The 26,573-nt window shown below is 39.3% G+C and overlaps 3 protein-coding genes across 3 annotated transcripts in view; 1 reads left to right on the top strand and 2 right to left on the bottom strand.

Moving 5' to 3' along the window:
• Positions 1 to 26,573, top strand: part of LOC132111963 (putative E3 ubiquitin-protein ligase UBR7) — a 361,771-nt gene that overhangs the window by 16,958 nt on the left and 318,240 nt on the right. The window lies entirely within an intron of this gene.
• LOC132111875 (cartilage matrix protein-like) overlaps positions 1 to 26,573 on the bottom strand; it is a 110,859-nt gene that overhangs the window by 1,383 nt on the left and 82,903 nt on the right. Inside the window, exon 8 of the mRNA XM_059519510.1 lies at positions 8,647 to 8,802. Coding sequence (XP_059375493.1) covers positions 8,647 to 8,802 — 156 coding nt within the window. The remainder of the gene's footprint in view (positions 1 to 8,646; positions 8,803 to 26,573) is intronic.
• Positions 10,372 to 14,605, bottom strand: LOC132111878 (collagen alpha-1(XIV) chain-like). The gene is made up of 5 exons (XM_059519512.1): positions 14,599 to 14,605; positions 14,451 to 14,537; positions 11,532 to 11,600; positions 10,771 to 10,920; positions 10,372 to 10,614 (listed from the first exon to the last, which is right to left on the bottom strand). The coding sequence occupies exons 1-5, from the start codon at positions 14,603 to 14,605 to the stop codon at positions 10,439 to 10,441; spliced, it is 489 nt and encodes a 162-aa protein (XP_059375495.1). The 3' UTR covers positions 10,372 to 10,438.

Here is a 26,573-nt window from a genome sequence, read left to right as displayed (position 1 = left end):
AATCAATTTATAATTAACACAATAAAGGTATTTATTTGTGATGAAAACTGCAAAGTCATTTGCTGTAAGAGTCAACCAAGGAGGAGTTGGACGCGGATAAAGAAGAGAAGAGTTTTGAAGAGTGTCCGGGAGTCACCACAGTTGTTAATATTGTTGTGGTAGTGTTGGGAACGTTACTTTAAAAAAGTAATTAGTTATAGTTACTCACTACTTGTTCCAAAAAGTAACTGAGTTAGTAACTAAATTACTCTATAATAAAAGTAACTCGTTACCAGGGAAAGTAACTATTTGCATTACTGTAAAAAAAAAAAGTTGCTATATGTCAAAGAATTTGTATTTTTTTTAGCAGTTTTTACAAGTCCGTTGAAATGAGTAGAACAGACAGGTGCTCGTACATAACTTTCGAGATTTATTGCACGTCAACAGACAGCAAGAGTTTTATCCTGCACTCTTTGTAAGAAAAGTGTTTTTGGCCACTAGCTTTGTAGATGCGTGTCACACATTACATGCACGTTCTTGCCTTTGACTACAATTAATTTGAAGTAGTGCTTATATCTCCACCTTGAAAATGCCAACTTTTCATCGGATTGCTCCTGACTCGCCATTTCTGCTGCTGCTGCGAATCTGTGTAGCTGTTGCGTGTGTGTGACTGTGTGTTTGGCGCCGCTGGCGCGTGTGTTTAAAAACACTTGGGGACAGTGTTTTCTCTACTTCCTGTTGGCCTTCTGTAGCAAATCGTAGCTCCGTGTAGCTGTTTTTATTTTATTTTTTCTCTAGAATCTTTATCTTACAATCACTCTCTGTTTTTTAAAGTGGTAAAATATAACTTAATTCACACCATATTTCTGATATTATCGATCAATCTTATCAGATTAACTTTGATCGTTCACTTTTATTTTATATCCGTGAGTGCAGTACACCTGCAAAGTGTTAGAACTCGTTAGCTTGTCATTAGCGTTTTCATTCGAACCTACCAGTTTTTCACAAGTTCATCAAACAACTGCAGTAAGAATATTTTATCAAGCACGGTGAGTAATGGCTTCTCCTGTCATTGTTACTTGCACCTCTTGCCACATGTACAGTTTATCTATCTCTGTCGCTGATGAGGGATTCACATGTGATAAATGCAGGGAAATAGTTAGGCTGACAGAGAAGATTTCAGGATTAGAGACACGCATCCAAACTTTAATTGAGGACAGTAAGAATGTTAGGGCTCTAGATACGGCTTTGGATGTGTCTAGCTCAGGGATTCCTGTACATTGTTCGGTTCCGGAAACAGAGCGCCTGACGCAGGGCAACTGGGTGACGGTGAGGCAGCGTAGTCGTGGGTCAAAACACCGCTCTTCTGTTCCGATCAAAACATTAAACAGGTTCTCCCCACTCAGTGATGCACCCACTGAGAAACCTGATGAAAGTGCTCTAGTTATTGGTGATTCTATTGTACGGAACGTGAATATAGAGACACCAGCCACCATAGTCAAATGTTTACCGGGAGCCAGATCGCCTGACATCTTGGCTAATTTAAAAGTGCTGGCTAATGCTAAACGTAAATACAGTAAGATTGTTATTCATGCCGGCGCTAATGATGTTCGACTTCGCCAGTCGGAGATCACTAAAAATAACATTAAAGAGGTGTGTGAACTTGCAAGCACGATGTCAGACACTGTAATATGCTCTGGTCCCCTCCCTGCTTACCGTGGTGATGAGATGCATAGCAGATTGTCATCACTCAATGGCTGGATGTCTAAGTGGTGCCCACAGAATAACATAGGTTTAATTGACAATTGGACGAGCTTTTGGGGCAGACCTGACCTGTTGAAAAGAGATGGTCTTCATCCCTCCTGGGGTGGCGCCACTCTTCTCTCTAGAAATATGGCAAATAGTCTTAGTGTTTATACTTGACTAACTGGGGCCCAGGTCAGGAAGCAGACAGACTGGCTAAACCGACCGTCTGCTAGCTGCCTCCCGTCACAGAGGTCAGTTAATTCTCAGCACATAGAGACATTTTCACCTAGATATCACACTATAGAGACTGTGTCTGTTCCCCGAACTAGAAAAAACAAAAAACGTCCAAACCAAGTTAAGATTAACAATTTAATTGAGGTTCAACAAATAAAAAACAGAAGCAATATGGATAAACAAATGATAAAGCTTGGCTTATTGAATATCAGATCCCTTTCTACGAAAACACTTTTTGTAAATAATATGATCACTGATCATAATATAGATGTACTCTGTTTGACAGAAACCTGGCTAAAACCTGATGATTACATTATTTTAAATGAGTCCACCCCCCAAGATTACTGTTATAAACATGAGCCGCATCTAAAAGGCAAAGGTGGAGGTGTTGCTTCAATTTATAACAACGTTTTCAGGATCTCTCAGAGGGCAGGCTTCAAGTATAACTCGTTTGAAGTAATGGTGCTTCATATAACATTATCCAGAGAAACAAATGTTAATGATAAATCCCCTGTTATGTTTGTACTGGCTACTGTATACAGGCCACCAGGGCACCATACAGACTTTATTAAAGAGTTTGGTGATTTTACATCCGAGTTAGTTCTGGCTGCAGATAAAGTCTTAATAGTTGGTGATTTTAATATCCATGTTGATAATGAAAACGATGCATTGGGATCAGCATTTATAGACATTCTGAACTCTATTGGTGTTAGACAACACGTTTCAGGACCTACTCATTGTCGAAATCATACTCTAGATTTAATACTGTCACATGGAATTGATGTTGATGGTGTTGAAATTATTCAGCCAAGTGATGATATCTCAGATCATTATTTAGTTCTGTGCAAACTTCATATAGCCAAAATTGTAAATTCTACTTCTTGTTACAAGTATGGAAGAACCATCACTTCTACCACAAAAGACTGCTTTTTAAGTGATCTTCCTGATGTAACCAAATTCCTTAGCATATCCAAAACTTCAGAACAACTTGATGATGTAACAGAAACTATGGACTCTCTCTTTTCTAGCACTTTAAATAAAGTTGCTCCTTTACGCTTAAGGAAGGTTAAGGAAAACAGTTTGACACCATGGTATAATGAGCATACTCGCACCCTAAAGAGAGCAGCCCGAAAAATAGAGCGCAGCTGGAGGAAAACAAAACTAGAGGTATTTCGTATTGCTTGGCGGGAAAGTAACATATCCTACAGAAAAGCATTAAAAACTGCTAGATCCGATTACTTTTCTTCTCTTTTAGAAGAAAACAAACATAACCCCAGGTATTTATTCAATACAGTGGCTAAATTAACGAAAAATAAAGCCTCAACAAGTGTTGACATTTCCCAACACCACAGCAGTAATGACTTTATGAACTACTTTACTTCTAAAATTGATACTATTAGAGATAAAATTGCAACCATTCAGCCGTCAGCTACAGTATCAAATCAGACAGTGCACTATAGACCCCCTGAGGAACAGTTCCACTCATTCTCTACCATAGGAGAGGAAGAATTGTATAAACTTGTTAAATCATCTAAACCAACAACATGTATGTTAGACCCTATACCATCTAAGCTCCTAAAAGAGGTGCTTCCAGAAGTCATAGATCCTCTTCTGACTATTATTAATTCCTCATTGTCATTAGGATATGTCACCAAAACCTTCAAACTGGCTGTTATTAAGCCTCTCATCAAAAAAACACAACTTGACCCCAAAGAACTAGTTAATTATAGACCAATCTCGAATCTCCCTTTTCTGTCCAAGATACTAGAAAAGGTGGTATCCTCACAATTATGTTCCTTCTTAGAGAAAAATGGTATATGTGAGGATTTCCAGTCAGGATTTAGACCGTATCATAGTACTGAGACTGCTCTCCTTAGAGTTACAAATGATCTGCTCTTATCATCTGATCGTGGGTGTATCTCTCTATTAGTTTTATTGGATCTTAGTGCTGCGTTTGACACAATTGACAACAACATTCTTTTGCATAGACTTGAACACTTTGTTTGCATCAGTGGAAGTGCATTAGCATGGTTTAAATCGTACTTATATGACCGCTATCAGTTCGTAGCAGTGAATGAAGATGTATCCTATCGATCACAAGTGCAGTATGGAGTACCTCAAGGCTCAGTACTAGGGCCGCTACTCTTCACGCTCTATATGTTACCCTTGGGAGATATCATCAGGAAACATGGTGTTAGCTTTCACTGTTATGCTGATGATACTCAGCTCTATATTTCTTCGCAGCCCGGTGAAACACACCAATTTGAAAAACTAATGGATTGCATAGTCGATATAAAAAACTGGATGACGAGTAATTTCTTACTGCTAAATTCTGAAAAAAACAGAGGTGTTAATTATAGGACCTAAAAACTCCGATGGTAATAACCTAGAACACTGTCTAAGACTTGATGGTTGCTCTGTCAATTCTTCGTCATCAGTTAGGAACCTAGGTGTGCTATTTGATTGCAATCTTTCCTTAGAAAGCCACGTTTCTAGCATTTGTAAAACTGCATTTTTCCATCTCAAAAATATATCGAAATTACGGCCTATGCTCTCAATGTCAAATGCAGAAATGTTAATCCATGCATTTATGACCTCAAGGTTAGATTATTGTAATGCTTTATTGGGTGGTTGTTCTACACGCTTAGTAAACAAACTACAGCTAGTCCAAAATGCAGCAGCAAAAGTTCTTACTAGAACCAGGAAGGATGACCATATTAGCCCGGTCCTGTCAACACTGCACTGGCTCCCTATCAAGCATCGTATAGATTTTAAAATATTGCTTATTACTTATAAAGCCCTGAATGGTATAGCACCTCAGTATTTGAATGAGCTCCTTTTACATTATAATCCTCTACGTCCGCTACGTTCTCAAAACTAAGGCAATTTGATAATACCTAGAATATCAGAAATCAACTGCGGGTGGCAGATCCTTTTCCTATTTGGCACCTAAACTCTGGAATAACCTACCTAACATTGTTCGGGAGGCAGACACACTCTTGCAGTTTAAATCTAGATTAAAGACCCATATCTTTAACCTGGCTTACACATAACATACTAATATGCTTTTATTATCCAAATCCGTTGCATTAATTAGGTAAACCGGAACCGGAAACAATTCCCATAACACCCTATGTACTTGCTACATCATTAGAAGAATGGCATCTACGCTAATATTTGTCTGTTTCTCTCTTGTTCCGAGGTCACCGTAGCCACCAGATCCAGTCTGTATCCAGATCAGAGGGTCACTGCAGTCACCCGGATCCAGTACGTATCCAGACCAGATGCTGGATCAGCACCTAGAAAGGACCTCTACATCCCTGAAAGACAGTGGAGACCAGGACAACTAGAGCCCCAGATACAGATCCCCTGTAAAGACCTTGTCTCAGAGGAGCACCAGGACAAGACCACAGGAAACAGATGATTCTTCTGCACAATCTGACTTTGCTGCAGCCTGGAATTGAACTACTGGTTTCGTCTGGTCAGAGGAGAACTGGCCCCCCAACTGAGCCTGGTTTCTCCCAAGGTTTTTTTCTCCATTCTGTCACCGATGGAGTTTCGGTTCCTTGCCGCTGTCACCTCTGGCTTGCTTAGTTGGGGACACTTCATCTACAGCGATATCGTTGACTTGATTGCAAATAAATGCAGACTTGCTCTGATTGGATACCATGAAACACATGACTCTGCCTTAGCCAATCATAATCGCTTATCTCGTTATTAACCCACCTGCTCACTCGCTGTGTGAGCCAGGGGTGCGTTCGGATTGCATATTAAATCAATGCATAGTAACGCACCGCATTTAACGTTCAGTAATGTTAACGGCGTTGTTACGGCGGGAAAAGTAATTAGTTAGATTACCCCGTTACTGAAAAAATAACGTCATTACCTAACGCCGTTCTTTTAAAACGACGTTATTCCAAACACTGGTAGTAGGATGTTTTAGCAGTGAAGACATTTACAGAGAAGAAAGAGAGGAGAGACTGATACACACTGAGGTTGGTAGAGTTTGTTGATTTATGCCATTACCTCTTTTAGAGCAATGTTTGCGGAGAACATCGGACAGCCATGGGGCAGATTAGGTGGTGCATGCTGGTCTGAATGACAGTGGGGAAAAGTTGTCAACTGTCATCCAAACCTCAGTGTGTATCAGTCTCTCCTCTTTTCCTTCTCTGCAAATGTCTTCACTGATAAAACATCATACTACCACAACAAAATAAACAAATGTTCTGACTCTTTCACACTTTTCAAAACTTTCTCTTTTCTTCTTTGTCGGCCTCATTTTATGGTAAAAGTTCGACTTGACATGCCTGAGGTTGGCTTTGTTGAAGTCCCCAGCTGATAAGAGCAGTGTCAGGATGTTTGTTGATGTTGGCACTGAGCACATTGTGAAGCTTAGACAATGCCAAGCCGGTGTCTGCTTGTGGTGGGATGTAAACAGCAGTAACTATGATCGATAAAAACTCCCGGGGTACACAACTATCCTACTGACAGATTTTGACTATAAATATACTATATAAATGTTTACCTACAGTATACATAAACTGAAAAAATACAAACTATATGAAAGCTTCACATAATACTCTACATGTGCAAAGAGAAACATCATAAGTCAAGCAGCTGGCTGGGGAACGGTGCAAGATGATTTGTAGTGACTGAGCATGTAAACATACACATATTACTGAGTTTTTGTGGGATTATGTACCCACAGCAGTGTGTGTGAAAAGTGTCTACTTCGCATAGAGGAGAATGTGTTACTACAGGTGGTTTTATGTAGCACACTTTGCGGGCTCTGATGCTCCGGTATCTTCCTGATGGTAGGAGATGAAAGAGACTGTTGGAGGGATGGGTGGGGTTCTTCACGATACTGCTGGCTTTACTTGAGCTTGCACGCAGACTTTACTCGACTTTCAGATCGAAAGCCTCAAAAAACGATTATTATTTTCCGGGCGCCAGACAAGTCTATACCTACAACATTTGTATATTAATTTCATTCATCCCAGATAGCACAACAGACAAACCAAACCATCCACTACAGACAGAACGAAGGCAACACTACGAAAAAAGTTGTATGCATATTTCTCCATTTTTAATGAGGTAACGTTAATATAATATAGAAAGGTTTTTAGATCTCCACACACTTCCACTTCAAGAAAAAATTAAATAAATAAGAATAATAATAATAATAATAATAATAATAATACCAATAACAGCAACAGCAACAATAATAAAAAACTAATAAAAAACAAAACGGAAATCAAAATAAAACAACACCTTTTTTCCCTCTCAAAAATATATCTAAAAGACGGCCTATGCTCTCAATGTCAAATGCAGAAATGTTAATCCATGCATTTATGACCTCAAGGTTAGATTATTGTAATGCTTTATTGGGTGGTTGTTCTGCACGCTTAGTAAACAAACTACAGCTAGTCCAAAATGCAGCAGCAAGAGTTCTTACTAGAACCAGGAAGTATGACCATATTAGCCCGGTCCTGTCAACACTGCACTGGCTCCCTATCAAGCATCGTATAGATTTTAAAATATTGCTTATTACCTATAAAGCCCTGAATGGTTTAGCACCTCAGTATTTGAATGAGCTCCTTTTACATTATAATCCTCTACGTCCGCTACGTTCTCAAAACTCAGGCAATTTGATAATACCTAGAATATCAAAATCAACTGCGGGCGGCAGATCCTTTTCCTATTTGGCGCCTAAACTCTGCAATAACCTACCTAACATTGTTCGGGAGGCAGACACACTCTTGCAGTTTAAATCTAGATTAAAGACCCATCTCTTTAACCTGGCTTACACATAACACTAATACATAATACTAATATGCTTTTAATATCCAAATCCGTTAAAGGATTTTTAGGCTGCATTAATTAGGTAAACTGGAACCGGAAACAATTCCCATAACACCCTATGTACTTGCTACATCATTAGAAGAATGGCATCTACGCTAATATTTGTCTGTTTCTCTCTTGTTCCGAGGTCACCGTGGCCACCAGATCCAGTCTGTGTCCAGATCAGAGGGTCACTGCAGTCACCCGGATCCAGTACGTATCCAGACCAGATGCTGGATCAGCACCTAGAAAGGACCTCTACATCCCTGAAAGACAGCGGAGACCAGGACAAATAGAGCCCCAGATACAGATCCCCTGTAAAGACCTTGTCTCAGAGGAGCACCAGGACAAGACCACAGGAAACAGATGATTCTTCTGCACAATCTGACTTTGCTGCAGCCTGGAATTGAACTACTGGTTTCGTCTGGTCAGAGGAGAACTGGCCCCCCAACTGAGCCTGGTTTCTCCCAAGGTTTTTTTCTCCATTCTGTCACCGATGGAGTTTCGGTTCCTTGCCGCTGTCGCCTCTGGCTTGCTTAGTTGGGGACACTTCATCTACAGCGATATCGTTGACTTGATTGCAAATAAATGCACAGACACTATTTAACTGAACAGAGATGACATAACTGAATCCAATGATGAACTGCCTTTAACTATCATTTTGCATTATTGACACTGTTTTCCTAATGAATGTTGTTCAGTTGCTTTGACGCAATGTATTTTGTTTAAAGCGCTATATAAATAAAGGTGACTTTGACTTTGAAACTGCTGCTCTTCTCCTGTTGATCTAGCTGCATGTAAATGTAAATGTACTGTGTGTTGGAACTAAAGAAACCCCAGACGTACCAATGCATGTTTGTTCTGATCCAACAGCGAAGGCCTTGACAAACATTCCCAGAAAGCTCCTCACAGTTTTGAAGTTCAAACGGCTGATGCTCCATGACCCGTCCACCAGAATCACGATATCAGCGATGGCTGGAGTTTCACATGTGTGAATGTTCACTATGGACACAGATTTTATTACTCATCAGATATTTTATTCACTTCTCCGTCTTTTTTTCCATCCAATATTTGCACAAAAATGTATTTATGGAAACCTGTTTACTTGCTGGTTACAAACATAACAATGTTACATTTGGGTCATTCCTACAGTTCCTATAGCAGGTTTGTTAACGAAAATGTTAATAACTCATTTTTTTGTCTTGTCAGAGGGAGAAAATGTCTATTCATTGCTACCCATAATTCATATTGAATACTGAAAACTTAACCTCCATCTCCTGAAGAAACCTTCTGAGCCTGCTCATTAAATAACAGAGATCTCAGAAACACACCGCTGAGCTCTCTGTTCAGTTCAGAGATGCGCTCGCAGACGCTCCTGCTGAGTTTCTCCACGATGTCTAAAGTATTGCTGAAATCAGCCACGTTATACACGTGTGTCTCCGGCGGGGAGGCAATGGCTCTCAGTTCATTCATATTGATATTTCCCACTCCTGCAGATTCACACAGTCAGAAAACTATTAACTAAAGTATTTACAATAACATGTTTAAGTTAGAGCTGGTTTTGTTCTGTTACCGATAGCAAACATCTCGATCCCAGCATCTCTGAGTCTCTGAGCCGGAGAAAGAACATCGTCCCATGATTCCCCATCCGTGATCAGAATCACAATCTTAGGAACGCCAGGTCTGGATCCAGATTCAGCTTTGAAGCTGTTCTTCAGAATATACGTCAGAGCCAGACCTGGAAACACACACACACACACACACACACACACACACACACACACACACACACACACACACACACACACACACACACACACACACACACACACACACACACACACACACACACACACACACACACACACACACACACACACACACACACACACAGAGCATTCCTGTGGCTCAAGTGGTAGAGCATTTCGTAAGCAGCGCAAGGTTGTGGGTTCGAAACAACGGAACAAATGTAAGGTAGTAAGCTGATAGTGTGAATGCACTGCAAGTCGCTTTTTTTAAAAGCGTCTGGCAAATACATACGTTTAGGTTTAAGGAAGTTACGGCCTAGTGGTTAGAGAGTATAACTCCTAACCCTAAAGTTGTGGGTTCAAGTCTCGGGCTGGCAATACCACGACTTAGGTGCCATTAAGCAAAACACCGAACCCTCAACTGCTCCCCGGGTGTTGCAGCATAAATGATGCCCTCTGTGTGTGTGTGTTTAATGCTGTGTGTGTGCACTTCGCATGGGTTAAACGCAGAGCACAAATTCTGAGTATGGGTCACCATACTTGGCTGAATGTCACATTCACTTTTTTTCACACTGACACACACAGATATGAACAGATGCGTGGGAATGAAGACATTTCGGTCTAAACTTTGTGTGAGAGTGTGTATAGGAGTATGAGTTTATGAGTGAACTGTGTGTTTGTGTGCACCTGTTTTGAATGGTTGATAGGGATACAAATTTGTATAATGATGGGCGTGACAGTGGTATTACAGTGTGAAGGTGGTTTATGATGAACAATGTCTATGTCCCTGCAATTCAAAAGGCTTTTTTTAAAAATTAGTTTTAGGTTTAAGTGTAGAGTTGTTGTGGGCGATAGAATATACGGTTTGTACAGTATAGAAACTATTACGCCTATGGAGAGTCCCTGTAAACCACAAATACCAATGTGTGTGTGAGTGTGTGTGAACCTGTTTGTGTGCCTCCTCCTACTTGGAGTAGTTTCCTCACAGCGTCGATCACAGCCTCTTTAGTGCTGTGTGTGTTCAGATGCCACTCGATCTTTGGATCATTGCTGTACTGCACCAAACCTGAACACACACACAAACACTCACGGTGAATCTAAAGGGAATCTAACACTAAATACAGCACATGCACTGCAAAAAGTAGCTGTCCTCCTGACCTTGAGTCTGATCTAGTAACATGTGAATATACTACATTCGGAAGTAAATATAGTGCAGACGTACCAATGCGTGTTTGGTTTGATCCAACCGTAAAGGACCTGACAAACCTTTCCAGAAAGCTCCTCACAGTTTTAAAGTTTAAAGGGCTGATACTCGACGATCCATCCACCAGCATCACGATATCAGCTGGAGCTTCACATGTGAAGTTGTCCACTAAAGAGAAACAGATTTATCTCATATCGTGGTGTTTCCATCCAGCATTTTTTTTTACTTGATATCCCAAAATTCAATGATGGAAACCCTTGCTGATTACATTCTATTTTAAACATTCAGTAATACTGCAAATCATCAGTTAATAAAATGTGTTGAACAACAAATGCATGCACAGCTATCCATGAATTTGACAAATGTCACAAATATATCTAACTATCCAAAGACAAATGTCTTTTAGCTTGTGTTTGCAAAACTCAGATCTAAATGAATGAATGAATTAGATGTTAAAGGTGCAGCAACATTACTATCAGCCATACAGGCTTTGACTGTTTGTTAAGTGATCAGAGCTGCAGACTGGCATCTGGTGGAACAACAGCTGCTTTGTGTGGATCAGAGATATTAGTGTGTTGGCTGAGCGAGGCTAAAATGGAGGAACAAATGTCTCAGTTTGAATAAATCAAACAGAAGACATCAGTGAATGCTTGTGTGTGTGGACAGAAAGACAAATCTGCTACTGTTCATGAATAACTATGCATGCATTTGATAATTTCATCATATAAAAATATAATTTTCTGTCTAGCCTGTTCGATTTATCAGACAGACAGTCATACCTTTAGCATGTGTGATTAATACTGATATGAGAATCAGGATCAGCAGCACTCGAACCTGCATCCTCTCAGCTGATCAACACACAAATCAGTCACAACAATATAAATAAATGTACACACACTCCAGTCCATATACACGTTTACTTGCTATTTCATGCAGTATTGTTAAAATTTTATCTTTTCAATTGTGCTGAAACCTGACTGAAAATAATTTCAGTCAGGTTTCAGGCCCCACCATAGCACAGAAACTGATCTTGTTAAAAATACAAATGACTTGCTTCTTGCGTCAGATCAAGGCTGCATCTCATTGCTAGTTTTACTTAATGATAATACTGGATTTAAAACTATAGATCATGACATACTCATTGATCGATTACAAAACTATACAGGTATTCAAGGGCAGGCTCTAAGATGGTTTAGATCCTACCCGTCCGATCGCTACCATTTTGTTTATTTAGAAGGGGGCACATCTCAATTATCACAAGTACAATATGGAGTGCCACAAGGATCTGTCCTAGGTCCTTTGCTATTTTCAATATATACTCACCTAAAGGATTATTAGGAACACCTGTTCAATTTCTCATTAATGCAATTATCTAATCAACCAATCACATGGCAGTTGCTTCAATGCATTTAGGGGTGTGGTCCTGATCAAGACAATATCCTGAACTCCAAACTGAATGAAAAGGTGATTTAAGCAATTTTGAGCGTGGCATGGTTGTTGGCGCCAGACGTATTTCACAATCTGCTCAGTTACTGGGATTTTCACGCACAACCATTTCTATGGTTTATAAAGAATGGTGTGAAAAGGGAAAAACATCCAGTATGCGGCAGTCCTGTGGGGGTCAAACACAGTATTAGTATGGTGTTCCTAATAATCCTTTAGGTGAGTGTACATGTTGCCCCTTGGTAATTATTATTAGACAATATGGGATTAGTTTGGATTGTTATGCTGATGATACTAGGCTATGTATTTCAACAAGACCAGATGAAACTTTGATATTATCTAAGTTAACAGAATGTGTTAAAAATGTACAAGATTTGATGACCAATCATTTTCTCCTATTAAATTAGGATAAGACAAATATATTACTTATTAGACCAAAAAACACTACACAGAATCTAGTAGACTACAGTTTGCAACTAGACGGATGTACTGTTACTTCTTCTGCAGTCAGAAATCTGGGTGTTATATTAGACAGCATCTTATACTTATTTTGAAAATCACGTTTCCCATGTTACAAAAACTGCATTCTTCCATCTTAGAAACATTGCCAATCTCTGGAATAGCCTTTTTGATAACGATCATAGTTCAGACACACTCTCTCTGTTTAAAATTCACATAATGTATCTCACAACATTGTGCTTCACCTCAGATCAAATGTACATTATCATTCTTTGCTTGAAATGTTATGAACAGAAGCTAATTACACACTAATTACTCTTTATCAGCTTTTGAATCTACAGACTGCACACAGGGGCATCACTAGTGGGGGGAAGAGTTCATAGGGACCAGAAGTCTGTGGGCCTGCGATCGCATTCTGGCCATCAGGAGATGTTTTATTCAAGTAGTGGGCCAATCACCGAAGCGAGCGAGACCTGCCTGGTATTAGGTGCTGTTTTTAAATTACAGCGCATGCGAAACCACATAAAGCAAATCCTCTGAAGGTGTGACGCGCTTCTACTACAATTTATAGGATGAACAGTCGCTTGATCCATTCAGATGTGACACAGAATTGTTCCACAGTCGTGTGACATGAGAACATTAAAGGTTCTAGTGATTCTGGCTGTGAACAGCCATGACAATGACATATAATGGAGATAGACTTGTCAATTCAGCACCATAGTAATTTTTATAAAAGGTGTTTTGTAGTTTCTTCATGTTTAGTGTTTTTTTTTTTTTTTTTTTAACTAATCATATAGTTAATTATTACTTATTATTTATTTTAAACTATGGTATAGAGGACCATGGTCTTACATCTTGTGATCACTATCCTACTAATACTAGTTACACTCTGGATTCTGAGCAAGAACGTCTTTCTTTTTATATGTAAAATTAGAAGTAAAATCTTAATTCAATAAGGGCCTGATTAAAGATAAATATCAAAGTCTTACATAAACTAGGTATTTATTATTTCCAAATAATAAAGTTCTTAAAGGGATATTCACCCAAAAATGAAAATTGTCATCATTTTCTCAACACCATGTCATTCAAAACCTGTATGAATTTCTTTCTTCTGTGAAATATACTTTGAGAAGTTCATACAGTAGAAATCAAGGGTAACATTCTACAAAATCTTCTTTTGTGTTCAACAGAAGAAAGTCGTTTGGAACGACATGAAGGTGAGGAGATGATGACAGAATTTATTAGCAGTAAGTTTCCAGCAGTCTAGCTCAAAATCAATGCTTTTCTATGTGACAAAAAAGCATTATTAAGTTTGTTGCCTTCGTCGTGAATTCAGTAATATATATCATTATTAGTTTCTGTCCTGTTTTATTTATTCACCCTAGAACGGTACTTCAAGTTGTAAACAAAAGTCATAGAGACTGCTTCCAATGAAGACACTGTAAAGAAAGAACAAGTTAGATCGGATTAGTGGTTGGTTCAGTTGGTGGAGTTGGGGTTGGAGGAGGGAGTTAATTCCAAGCAGTAATGCGATGGAAGAGACACTGAATAATGGGAATATAAATAGACCGCAGGTGATAGGTGTCAAGACTGGATTGATACACGTCAGGAACAGCTGACTGTCAGCTGATGTAAGCGTGACTAACATGGCCTGACTGAACTAACGCGATGCTCGATAATTTCTTTCTTTGACATAGTCATTATTGATTCATTTATTATTATTATTATTACATATCATTATTATTATTATTATTATTATTATTATTAATAGTTAAAAAACACATTTTCATGCTCACCTGCAGTGAAAACCAAGCGGTCAGATGAGATGAGGTGAATAAACCCAGTGCAGTCAGAGCGAATGAAGACTGACTCAGAGAGAGATTCTGAGAAGAAGACCGGAACACAGATGAGATCCAGATCAATGATTAAAAATAAAACACTTACCCCTCATCAAAACTGAGCATTAACTGTACTTTACGCATTATTTGTGGATACATTTTCTACATTCCTTCTCTAAATGGAAAAAGCTAATTTTTTAATAATTTTGTCAATATTCACTCAAAAACTGAGGTGTATGAGCTCAGATCAATGTGGCTTATAATCAATCAAACAAACAAAACCTGTGCATATAAAAAAAAAAAAAAAAATCAGGTAGACAAAAACATTGAATCCAGGATTTTAAGATAATATAGCATGATAAATTTACAAGCAATTTTTAAAATGACTAATTATTTTTGACCAGGAACACCAAGAGTAAAGCATTTTCAGCACAGAACAAGGGTTAAAGAAAGAAATGAGTGAAAGCTGGCATTTTATTGCTTTTTGTCATATTTCTTCATTTTTTACCCCAGTAAAAACCAAAAACACAATCTGAACACAAATCTTAATCCTGTGGCAGGAAATGCTGGCCAGCACAGGAAGTGAGGTTGTGTCCGCATCAACATCAAAGACTGACAGAGCTGCATTTTCTGGCAGAAAACTGGTCTGCATAACGCTTCCACACAAAGCCGTCGCTAGTGGGGTGAAAGGTGGTGACGATTATAGGGGCCCACGGCTGAAGGGGGACCCCGGCGATCTCAACCGTCTGGCCAGCCTAAAAAGATGATCAGGACAGTTGACAGGCCTCTGCTGCATGTCCCCACGAAAGCTTTTCAAACAGTTGAAAAAGAAAAACGGTTATGTATTATATTGGATGCATTCATCGTCTCTTAAAGTGACCGCGCCTAATTTAGCTGATAGCTGCTGTAATGCTAATCCAAGAAAATTAAAGAAAGAAAATCACTCACTGCTCTTGACTGAATTACTTTGTAGTTTTAACATGAATTAATGCACAGTCAAACCAACAATTATTCAGACACCAGACATCATTTTGATATATATATTTTTTCACTAATAGGTACAGGACACTGTAATACATTTATGTAAGTGAGTATAGTAAAATAAAGCGAACTGTGACATATTATATCCACAAATTCTTCATACAGTGATTCTTCATACAGTGGACTACTAGTGAAATTGATTTAAAAAAAATTGGGACCAAAAATTTTTTCTGACACTTCGGCCTCAACATCTTTTGTTTATATGTTTTTACCTGAATTGCTAATGCAACCTTTTCAAACCAGAGTCTGAACAAAATTAATCATTGCTTGGTAACTGGTCAACAAAATATTGATAGTTGTGTAAATATTGTGATACTGACAGTTGTCTGAAGTTTTGGTTGATTGTACTCGTACCTTTTTTTCAAAGTTATCTGACATTATCAATATGAATTTGTTCTGACAGTTTAACTCTGAGTTCTTGTCATATTTTATTACCATTTTCTGAACTGTAGCAAATAAACTGTGATAATGTGAGAGATGTTGAAGGTGTCTGAATACATTTTGGTTTGATAGTATATTTAATTTTTATAGTGAAAACTATGCAGTGCTATTTTAGATTTAATTATTCGGTTGCTGTACCTGGACACCTACAAATAAAAAAAACATAAACATTGTATAAATAGAACAAATAAATAAATAGATCGAACATACAAATTAAACAATTTCAAACAGGGCCCACTGGTACAACCTGCACCGGGGCCCCGCTGACCCCAGCTAAGGCCCTGATAACACATTCAGGGGAAGTGAATGACTGAACTAACACACAGTGAAGAGAGAGTGATGTTTCTTACTGCACTCATCATCTTACTAGTGCTTTTACAAGCTGCATTCAACTATGAACTACATCACTGCAACAATCAGACATTTAAAAGAATGCAATATAGAAGTATGGAAATTTACTTCTCTGCTTAACGTTATTGCTTCGTTGGACTAAACGTGCTTCATGAGATGTCGTTCAGTGGACCCTTACCTTTCTAACTAAACCAGGATTTACAGCTGTGGATGTGTTTATGACTCGTTATTACATAAGATCTGGTATGTACAGCGTTTCTAATGTTCATGTTTGTATGTGTACTGCTTACACAAATGAAGCAAATACAGTCTTTATAAGCTTTCCATTGAAAAACAGCGATCTGTCGTCGATACTTGAGGCTTAAATCTTTATAATGATACATAGTTTGTCAAGATTAATTGTGATTCGACAGCAGCTTAGCGCACGTTGCCGGAAAGGTCACGCCTCTTGCCATAACGTGGAGATACATGCGCTCAGTGTTATTGTAAACATGCCTTTAATTTTACCCTATCAATTTGAGCCAGAATCAGACCCGGAGAACATAGATGAAGAGGATCGAGTAGAACCTGTGCAAGCACGATGTTTCACAATGGTAGGATGTTTATTTAGTAGTTGTCATACTTTTACGTTTGGCTGTTATATATGACTACTATAGCATAATAGCTTCGCAATAAATAGGAAACAAACATGGCTTTACTACAGTAGGTAAAGTTACATAGGCCTAAACATAGAACAATGATTTGCGTGGCTGCAGCTAAACCAGCATGTGGTTAAACAGTTAACAATAGATATGATCAACAAATAATTTAAGCTGATCATTACAAACACCAACAATCAATGGTGTCCGGTTGAATTGCTACACTTTTTTAAAAGTTTTTGTTGGATTAGTTTCAATTACCATCTAGTTAAGAAAGCTAAACAGTGTTGCCCTGTCTGGCATTGTCATGTTGGAAAATGCAAGGTCTTCCTTGAAAGAGACGACGTCTGGATGGGAGCATATGTTGTTCTAGAACTTGGATATACCTTTCAGCATTGATGGTGCCTTTCCAGATGTGTAAGCTGCCCATGCTACACACACTCATGTCAAGTCAAGTCAAGTCAAGTCACCTTTATTTATATAGCGCTTTAAACCAAATACATTGCATCAAAGCAAATGAACAACATTCATTAGGAAAACAGTGTGTCAATAATGCAAAATGATAGTTAAAGGCAGTTCATCATTGGATTCAGTTATGTCATCTCTGTTCAGTTAAATAGTGTCTGTGCATTTATTTGCAATTAAGTCAATGATATCGCTGTAGATGAAGTGACCCCAACTAAGCAAGCCAGAGGCGACAGCGGCAAGGAACCGAAACTCCATCGGTGACAGAATGGAGAAAAAAACCTTGGGAGAAACCAGGCTCAGTTGGGGGGCCAGTTCTCCTCTGACCAGACGAAACCAGTAGTTCAATTCCAGGCTGCAGCAAAGTCAGATTGTGCAGAAGAATCATCTGTTTCCTGTGGTCTTGTCCTGGTGCTCCTCTGAGACAAGGTCTTTACAGGGGATCTGTATCTGGGGCTCTAGTTGTCCTGGTCTCCGCTGTCTTTCAGGGATGTAGAGGTCCTTTCTAGGTGCTGATCCACCATCTGGTCTGGATACGTACTGGATCCGGGTGACTGCAGTGACCCTCTGATCTGGACACAGACTGGATCTGGTGGCTACGGTGACCTCGGAATAAGAGAGAAACAGACTAATATTAGCGTAGATGCCATTCTTCTAATGATGTAGCAAGTACATAGGGTATTATGGGAAGTGTTCCCGGTTCCGGTTTACCTAATTAATGCAGCCTAAAAATCCTTTAACGGATTTGAATATTAAAAGCATATTAGTATGTTATGTGTATGCCAGGTTAAAGAGATGGGTCTTTAATCTAGATTTAAACTGCAAGAGTGTGTCTGCCTCCCGAACAATGTTAGGTAGGTTATTCCAGAGTTTAGGCGCCAAATAGGAAAAGGATCTGCCACCCGCAGTTGATTTTGATATTCTAGGTATTATCAAATTGCCTGAGTTTTGAGAACATAGCGGACGTAGAGGATTATAATGTAAAAGGAGCTCATTCAAATACTGAGGTGCTAAACAATTCAGGGCTTTATAAGTAATAAGCAATATTTTAAAACCTATACGATGTTTGATAGGGAGCCAGTGCAGTGTTGACAGGACCGGGCTAATATGGTCATACTTCCTGGTTCTAGTAAGAACTCTTGCTGCTGCATTTTGGACTAGCTGTAGTTTGTTTACTAAGCGTGCAGAACAACCACCCAATAAAGCATTACAATAATCTAACCTTGAGGTCATAAATGCATGGATTAACATTTCTGCATTTGACATTGAGAGCATAGGCTGTAATTTAGATATATTTTTGAGATGGACAAAAAGAAACGTGGCTTTCTAAGGAAAGATTGCGATCAAATAGCACACCTAGGTTCCTAACTGATGACGAAGAATTGACCATCAAGTCTTAGACAGTGTTCTAGGTTATTACAAGCAGAGTTTTTAGGTCCTATAATTAACACCTCTGTTTTTTCAGAATTTAGCAGTAAGAAATTACTCGTCATCCAGTTTTTTATATCAACTATGCATTCCATTAGTTTTTCTGCGAAGAAATATAGAGCTGAGTATCATCAGCATAACAATGAAAGCTAACACCATGTTTCCTGATGATATCTCCCAAGGGTGACATATAAAGCGTGAAGAGTAGCGCCCCTAGTACTGAGCCTTGAGGTACTCCATACTCCACTTGTGATCGATATGATACATCTTCATTCACTGCTACGAACTGATGGCGGTCATATAAGTACAATTTAAACCATGCTAATGCACTTCCATTGATGCCAACAAAGTGTTCAAGTCTATGCAAAAGAATGTTGTGGTCAATTGTGTCAAACGCAGCACTAAGATCCAATTAAACTAATAGAGAGATACACCCACGATCAGATGATAAGAGCAGATCATTTGTAACTCTAAGAAGAGCAGTCTCAGTACTATGATATGGTCTAAATCCTGACTGGAAATCCTCACATATACCATTTTTCACTAAGAAGGAATATAATTGAGAGGATACCACCTTTTCTAGTATCTTGGACAGAAAAGGGAGATTCGAGATTGGTCTATAATTAACTAGTTCTTTGGGGTCAAGTTGTGTTTTTTTGATGAGAGGCTTAATAACAGCCAGTTTGAAGGTTTTGGGGACATACCCTAATGACAATGAGGAATTAATAATAGTCAGAAGAGGATCTATGACTTCTGGAAGCACCTCTTTTAGGAGCTTAGATGGTATAGGGTCTAACATACATGTTGTTGGTTTAGATGATTTAACAAGTTTATACAATTCTTCCTCTCCTATAGTAGAGAATGAGTGGAACTGTTCCTCAGGGGGTCTATAGTGCACTGTCTGATGTGATACTGTAAAACCCCAACCCCATACCATCAGAGATGCAGGCTTCTGAACTGAGCGCTGATAACAACTTGGGTTGTCCTTGTCCTCTTTAGTCCGGATGACATGGTGTCCCAGTTTTCCAAAAAAAGAACTTAAAATTCTGATTCGTCTGACCACAGAATATTTGTCTACTTTGTCACAGTCCGTTTTAAATGAGCCTTGACCCAGAGAAAACACCTGCGCTTCTGGATCATGTTTAGAAATGGCTTCTTTTTTTACCTGTAGAGTTTTAGCCGGCAGCGGTGAATGGCACGGTGGATTGTGTTCACCGACAATGTTTTCTGGAAGTATTCCTGAGCCCATGTTGTGATTTCCATTACAGTAGCATTCCTGTATGTGAAAACTGGGTTTCCTCTTTCGTTTAAAAAAATGTTTTCCTTTAGAAGCAAGAATGAGAATTATTCAAAGTTGTATCCTCTCTGTATTAGATTACGGTGATGTGATTTATATGCATGCGAGTTCATCTTCTCTAAAAAAGTTAGATTGTGTATACCATGCTGCCTTGCGCTTTGTGATGAGTGCCTTTTCATGCACTTATCATTGTACCTTGTACGAATTGGTGGGTTGGACTTCTTTGTTTCAAAGGAGAAAAATACACATGCTGATGTTTATTGCTAAGGCATTGTTAGGAAAACTACCAATTTATATTTGTCATCTTTTATCATATTACACCTGTACTTATAGCAGATCTAGAGTTAAATTGCTTTTAAAGGTTCCTAGAGTACGTTCAGAGCTTGGTAAAACCGCCTTCTCTTCCTATGCTTCCTGGTTATGGAATGAGTTGCAGAGTATAATAATGATAGAAGCACTCCCCTCTTTAAAAGTTTTTAAAAATCTCTTATTGACCAATTTAAGGGAAACGTGTGTATGTTTGGTTAAGTAGTTTTTGTTGTTATTTTGAGTGCTGGACAAAATTTTATGAAATATTCTGAGTTTTATGTTTGTATGTTGTTTATGTGAAACTTTCTGTGCTGCCATCTTGGCCAGGACTCCCTGGAAGAAGAGACTTTATATCTCAATGGGACTATCCTGGTAAAATAAAGGATAAATAAAAATAAAATAAAATGTGATGCAATGCCGTCTAAGGGCCATCTTGACTTCTGAGAGACACTGCCACTCTGAGAGGCTCTTTTTATACCCAATCATGTTGCCGATTGACCTAATAAGTTGCAAATTGGTCCTCCAGCTGTTCCTCATGTGTACATTTAACTTTTCCGGCCTCTTATTGTTACCTGTCCCAACTTTTTTGGAATGTGTAGCTCTCATGAAATCCAAAATGAGCCAATATTTGGCATGACATTTCATAATGTCTCACTTTCAACATTTGATATGTTATCTATATTGTGAATATAATTAATTGTAAATTATTCCATTTCTTTTTTACTCACAATTCGTACAGTGTCCCACTTTTTTGTAATCGGGTTTGTACATCAATGGAGCGTGTGTTGAGTTTCAAGTTCCTCGGCATCCACATCTCAGATGACCTCACCTGGTCCCTAAACACCTCCACCCTGGTCAAACAGGCACAGCAGCGCCTTTACTTCTTTTGGAGCCTTAAGAAAGTTCTCCTCAGTCCCAGGATCCTTGTGGAACTCTACCGCTGTACCATTGAGAGCATACTCACAAACTGCATCTCAGTGTGGTACAACAATAGCTCTGCATCTGACCGCAAAGCACTCCAGGTACCCAGTTAACTTCCATCGAGAACATTTATCACAAGCTCTGTCTGGGCAGGGCAAGAAACATCATCAAGGATGCCTCTCACCCTAACCATGGACTCTTCACCCTCCTTCCATCCGGCAGGCGTTACAGGAGCCTATGCTCTCGCACTAGTAGGCTCAAGAAGAGCTTCTTCCCCGAGGATGTGACACTTCTGAATGCCACACCACCAATCGAACCTGCACCTGCTCTTTCACTGCACTGGTCACAGTACTTTACATACATTATTTGCACTATTCATATTTTGCACAGACTAAACATTGTTCAATTTATTACACTTTAAACTGTCTAAAATTGTTACTGTACAAAGCACAGTAAACTATTTCAATAAAAATATTATTGCATTACCGATATTTTTGCATAGAATACATTGTTTGACAATACTATTGTACACTCATCCAACTGTATTTATTACCACTTTTCTCAAGTTGCTGCTGTTTATAATGTACATATAATATCATCGCATTCCTATTTATATTCTGTATATACTCTGATCAATACTGTATACAGCAGCTCCACTGTACATTCTGTATATCATAGCTTCTCTTACTCCGCACTTTTATGTATATAAAACACTATTTTCTTCCACTTCTGGTTAGATGCTAACTGCATTTCATTAGCTCTGTACTTGTAATCTGCATAATGACATTAAAGTTGAATCTGATCTAATCTAATATGAGCCTATAGCCTAGTATTTTTGTGTGATATATTTGTACCAGAACTCAAAAGTTAAAAGTCATTTAGCCAGTTCACATTCTTTTGAATGCAAACCCATGAAATTACATTTCCACAGTCAACAACAAATGCTGTAAGAATGTTTTGCTAATGTTAGAATGATTTTATGAAAATGTCATTTCTGAATATTCTCTCCAGTTTTTAAATGTTATAGAAACATTTTTTTTCTTGATTATATGTATGTTATAGAAAATCAAGGGAACATTTTATCCATTTTATCAGTTTGCAATCATCTGGGGAACATTTCTTACATGTTCTCTGGACATTTACATAACATATAAAAAGAAGTAATAAACACAGAAAGGGAAAACATAATTTAAATAGTAAATCGAAATAATTTATTTACTATTATTTTTTTTAAAAATGTTATGTGTTTCTCCAGGCGCCGCAAGTATGAAGTGTGTTTTGTCTTTCCAATAAAGTGAATCTCTTGCATGACACTCCTATTCCTCTAAACATATTTGACCAATGATGATGAAGAGGATCTGTAAGGCTTTATTGTCCACCACTGAAAGTCTGTTTATTCAGTAATAGCACACTTCTCCTCAACAACACATTTCTTCTTAATACTCGTTGAAAACTAACCAAAAGACAGGTACTGTGAGACTCTTGGTTCTTTTCTGACACACAAACCGCAGACAGATGGATTGGTCTATAGGGATAAACAAAGAGGAATTATTCTGAAAAAATAAGGACTCAGTTCACTTCGAACGACTCCGCATCAAGTGTGGAAAAGCCTAAAGAAGATCACCAATTACAAGACACCACCCCCCAGCACTGTGGAAAATCAACGACTGGCAGACGATCTGAACGAGTTTTACTGCCGGTTTGAAAGAACACCCATCACCTGCCCTGAACACCTCTCCACACAACCGTTCACACCAATAACAACTCCTGCAACCAACCCTGAATGCCTCTCCAAACAAACGTTCACACCATTCACAGCTCCTGCAACCAACCCTGAATGCCTCTCCACACAACCGTTCACACCATTCACAGCTCCTGCAACCCATCCTGATCACCTCTCCAATCAACCGCTCTCACCATTCACAACTCCTGCAACCAACCCTGAATGCCTCTCCAAACAACTGTTCACACCACTCACAACTCCTGCAACCCACCCTGAACACCTCTCCAATCAAGCGCTCTCACCATTCACACCTCCTGCATCCCCCCTCTCCCCCACACCTGCAATACAGATCAGCGAGGATGCGGTGCGCCAGGTCTTCAGGAAGCAGAAAAGGAAAAAAGCACCAGGCCCAGATTGTGTTACACCAGCCTGTCTGAAATCCTGTGCTGACCAGCTGGCCCCCATCTTCACAAAGATCTTCAACAGATCGCTGGAGCTGTGCGAAGTCCCTTCATGCTTCAAACGCTCCACCATCATCCCCATCCCAAAGAAATCCAAAATTACAGGACTAAATGACTACAGGCCTGTGGCTCTAACGTCTGTAGTCATGAAGTCATTTGAAAAACTGGTGCTGGCCCACCTGAAGGACATCACTGGACCCTTGCTGGATCCTCTTCAGTTTGCCTACAGAGCAAACAGGTCTGTGGACGATGCAGTAAACATCGGACTGCATTATGTTCTGCAACACCTAGACAGACCGGGGACCTATGTGAGGATCCTGTTTGTGGACTTCAGCTCTGCCTTCAACACGATCATCCCAAACCTCCTCCTGCCCAAACTAACTCAGCTCTCCGTGCCCACCTCCGTCTGTCAGTGGATCAACAGCTTCCTGACAGACAGGCAGCAGCTAGTGAGGCTGGGAAAATACACATCCAGCACCCGTACAATCAGCACCGGAGCTCCCCAGGGCTGTGTTCTCTCCCCACTGCTCTTCTCCCTGTACACTAACGATTGCACATCTAAGGACCCCTCTGTCAAGCTCCTGAAGTTTGCAGATGACACCACACTCATCGGCCTCATTCAGGACGGTGACGAGTCTGCTTACAGACAGGAGGTTAAAGAGCTGGCTGTCTGGTGCACTCTCAACAACCTGGAGCTTAACACGCTCAAAACAGTGGAGACGATCGTGGACTTCAGGAGAAACCCCCCTGCACTCCCCCCACTCACCATCATGAACAGCACTGTGACTTCAGTGGAGTCATTCAGGTTCCTGGGCACCACTATCTCTCAGGACCTGAAGTGGGACATTCACATTGACTCCATTGTGAAAAAGGCCCAGCAGAGGTTGTACTTCCTTCCCCAGCTGAGGAAGTTTAACCTGCCACAGGATCTGCTGAAACAGTTCTACTCCACCATCATCGAATCCATCCTCTGCACTTCAGTAACTGTCTGGTTCAGCTCAGCTTCTAAATCTGACCTCAGAAGACTACAGAGGGTAGTCCGGACTGCTGAGCGAATTATCGGTACAACCCTCCCTTTTATTCAAGAACTGTACTTATCCAGAGTGAGCAAAAGGGCTGTTAAAATCACTCTGGACCCCTCACATCCAGCACACTCCCTCTTTGAACTGTTGCCATCTGGTCGACGCTACAGAGCACTGAGCACCAGAACGACCAGACACAGGAACAGTTTCTTCCCTCAGGCAATCCATCTTATGAACAGCTGATAATAACTGTGGGACACACTACACTATTTATATTTATATACACTACACTTTTTATCCAACACACATACTTAGCGTACACGTAAATCTTTTGCACATAATATACATGTACATACATGGAACACACTATACTACTTATATTTATATTTATATACACATACACTTATTTATCCAAACACACATACTTAGCGTACAGTTACAATTTTTCCACATAATATACATGTACATACATAAATGCTCTTTTTAATATAACTGCCATACATTGTCAATTTGTATATTGTCAATCCTTACCCACCTATTTGTATTTTTTTTTTTTCTATTCCTTATTGTGTTTTTTGTTCTGTCGCTGTTATGTTGCACTGCGGAGCTCTGTCACGAAAACAAATTCCTCATATGTGTGAACATACCTGGCAATAAAGCTCATTCTGATTCTTCTTCTGATTCTGATAAACGCACAGTTCAGGGTTTCATATTCCACAGACATTTATAGTACCTCCCTCAAAAACATTTTACAGACATAAGCAAACTACATCTGAGAAACAGGAATTTCTCAAACTTCTGAACAGGACTTGTGGAGTGAATCGCTGTGGTGTGGAGACAGTTTAGAGTTTAATCTTCCTCTGTAGTTTGTAGCGGTGACCCTGAATAGTAAAAGATTCGATGCTTTGATGAGAGGAGCTTGATTCAATACCAGTCTCACAGTTGAATATTCACGCAGTGTTGAGCTCATGCCGTTTTGGCTCTATGGGGGAGCTCAATGTCTGATTTCACATAGAACTACTGGTTTTCTCCCAACAAGTTATTATACAGCCTATTAAGATAATGCTGTAAATAAGAATCTAAAAAGAAAGAAGCTTTTAATAAATATTTTTTTATGTGTGTAAATAAATCCATTTACCTCTATAGATTTACTTTCCATAATCCATGACTGACAGGAGCATCATGGCACCAGGGATTTAAATCTTTAACAAAACTCAAATTGACAAAGACTTCTCCCTATCAGGTAGGGTTCAAGTGTAATTTGATTGTTGTATGTTTTGAATATTGGTGCCAATCCTGTAAGTGCTCGGGAATGGCTAAGCTCCAACATAAAAACTTTAAAAAATTATCTATTCACTATCATATTGGCGAAATGGTGCTGATGTAGCGAGACAGATTATCCGAAAGGGAAACTCTAAATTTAGCTGACTACACCACCCTGTCAAACAGGGAAAGTTATTTATGAATTGATCACCTACAAAGGACACACAGGAACGTGATTTCAAAGACAGAGGCCTGAGACGCAGATACTAAAATACAAAAAGCTTTATTTCAGCAGTCATTAAGTACTAATCTTAGAAATCATAATCCTCGAATCTGGGGCTGGCAATACCACGACTTAGGTGCCCTTAAGGCACTGAACCCCCAACTGCTCCCCGGGCGCCGCAACATAAATGATGAACACTGCTCCAGGTGTGTGTTCACAGTGTGTGTGTGTGTGTGTGTTCACTGCTGTGTGTGTGTGCACTTCGGATGGGTTAAATGCAGAGCACGAATTCTGAGTATGGGTCACCATACTTGGCTGAATGTCATGTCACTATAGAATAGAGAACCATTGAATCATTGAAATCTCCAGAGGGCTATATAAACACTAGGTGATTTATGTTGGAGATGGACATGTGATTCACCGGATTTTGTTTGTTTGTTTTCATGCCTTTTGAGCTAAACTTGTATTGAATCTGAGACACAGTGAAGAAAGAAAACC

Source organism: Carassius carassius, chromosome 31, assembly GCF_963082965.1.
Source record: "Carassius carassius chromosome 31, fCarCar2.1, whole genome shotgun sequence".
Lineage (NCBI taxonomy): Eukaryota > Metazoa > Chordata > Actinopteri > Cypriniformes > Cyprinidae > Carassius > Carassius carassius.
Note: the sequence above shows the minus strand (reverse complement) of the source record. Positions and strands in the feature narration are given on the sequence as shown.

Excerpts from the sequence above, each read along its gene's own strand:
- LOC132111878 (XM_059519512.1), bottom strand. Across the intron at positions 11,601-14,450 it reads CCGCTTGGTTTTCACTGCAG|CTGAGAGGATGCAGGTTCGA; the intron begins GTGAGCATGAAA and ends TGTGTTGATCAG. Across the intron at positions 10,921-11,531 it reads ATTAATCACACATGCTAAAG|TGGACAACTTCACATGTGAA; the intron begins GTATGACTGTCT and ends GTTTCTCTTTAG.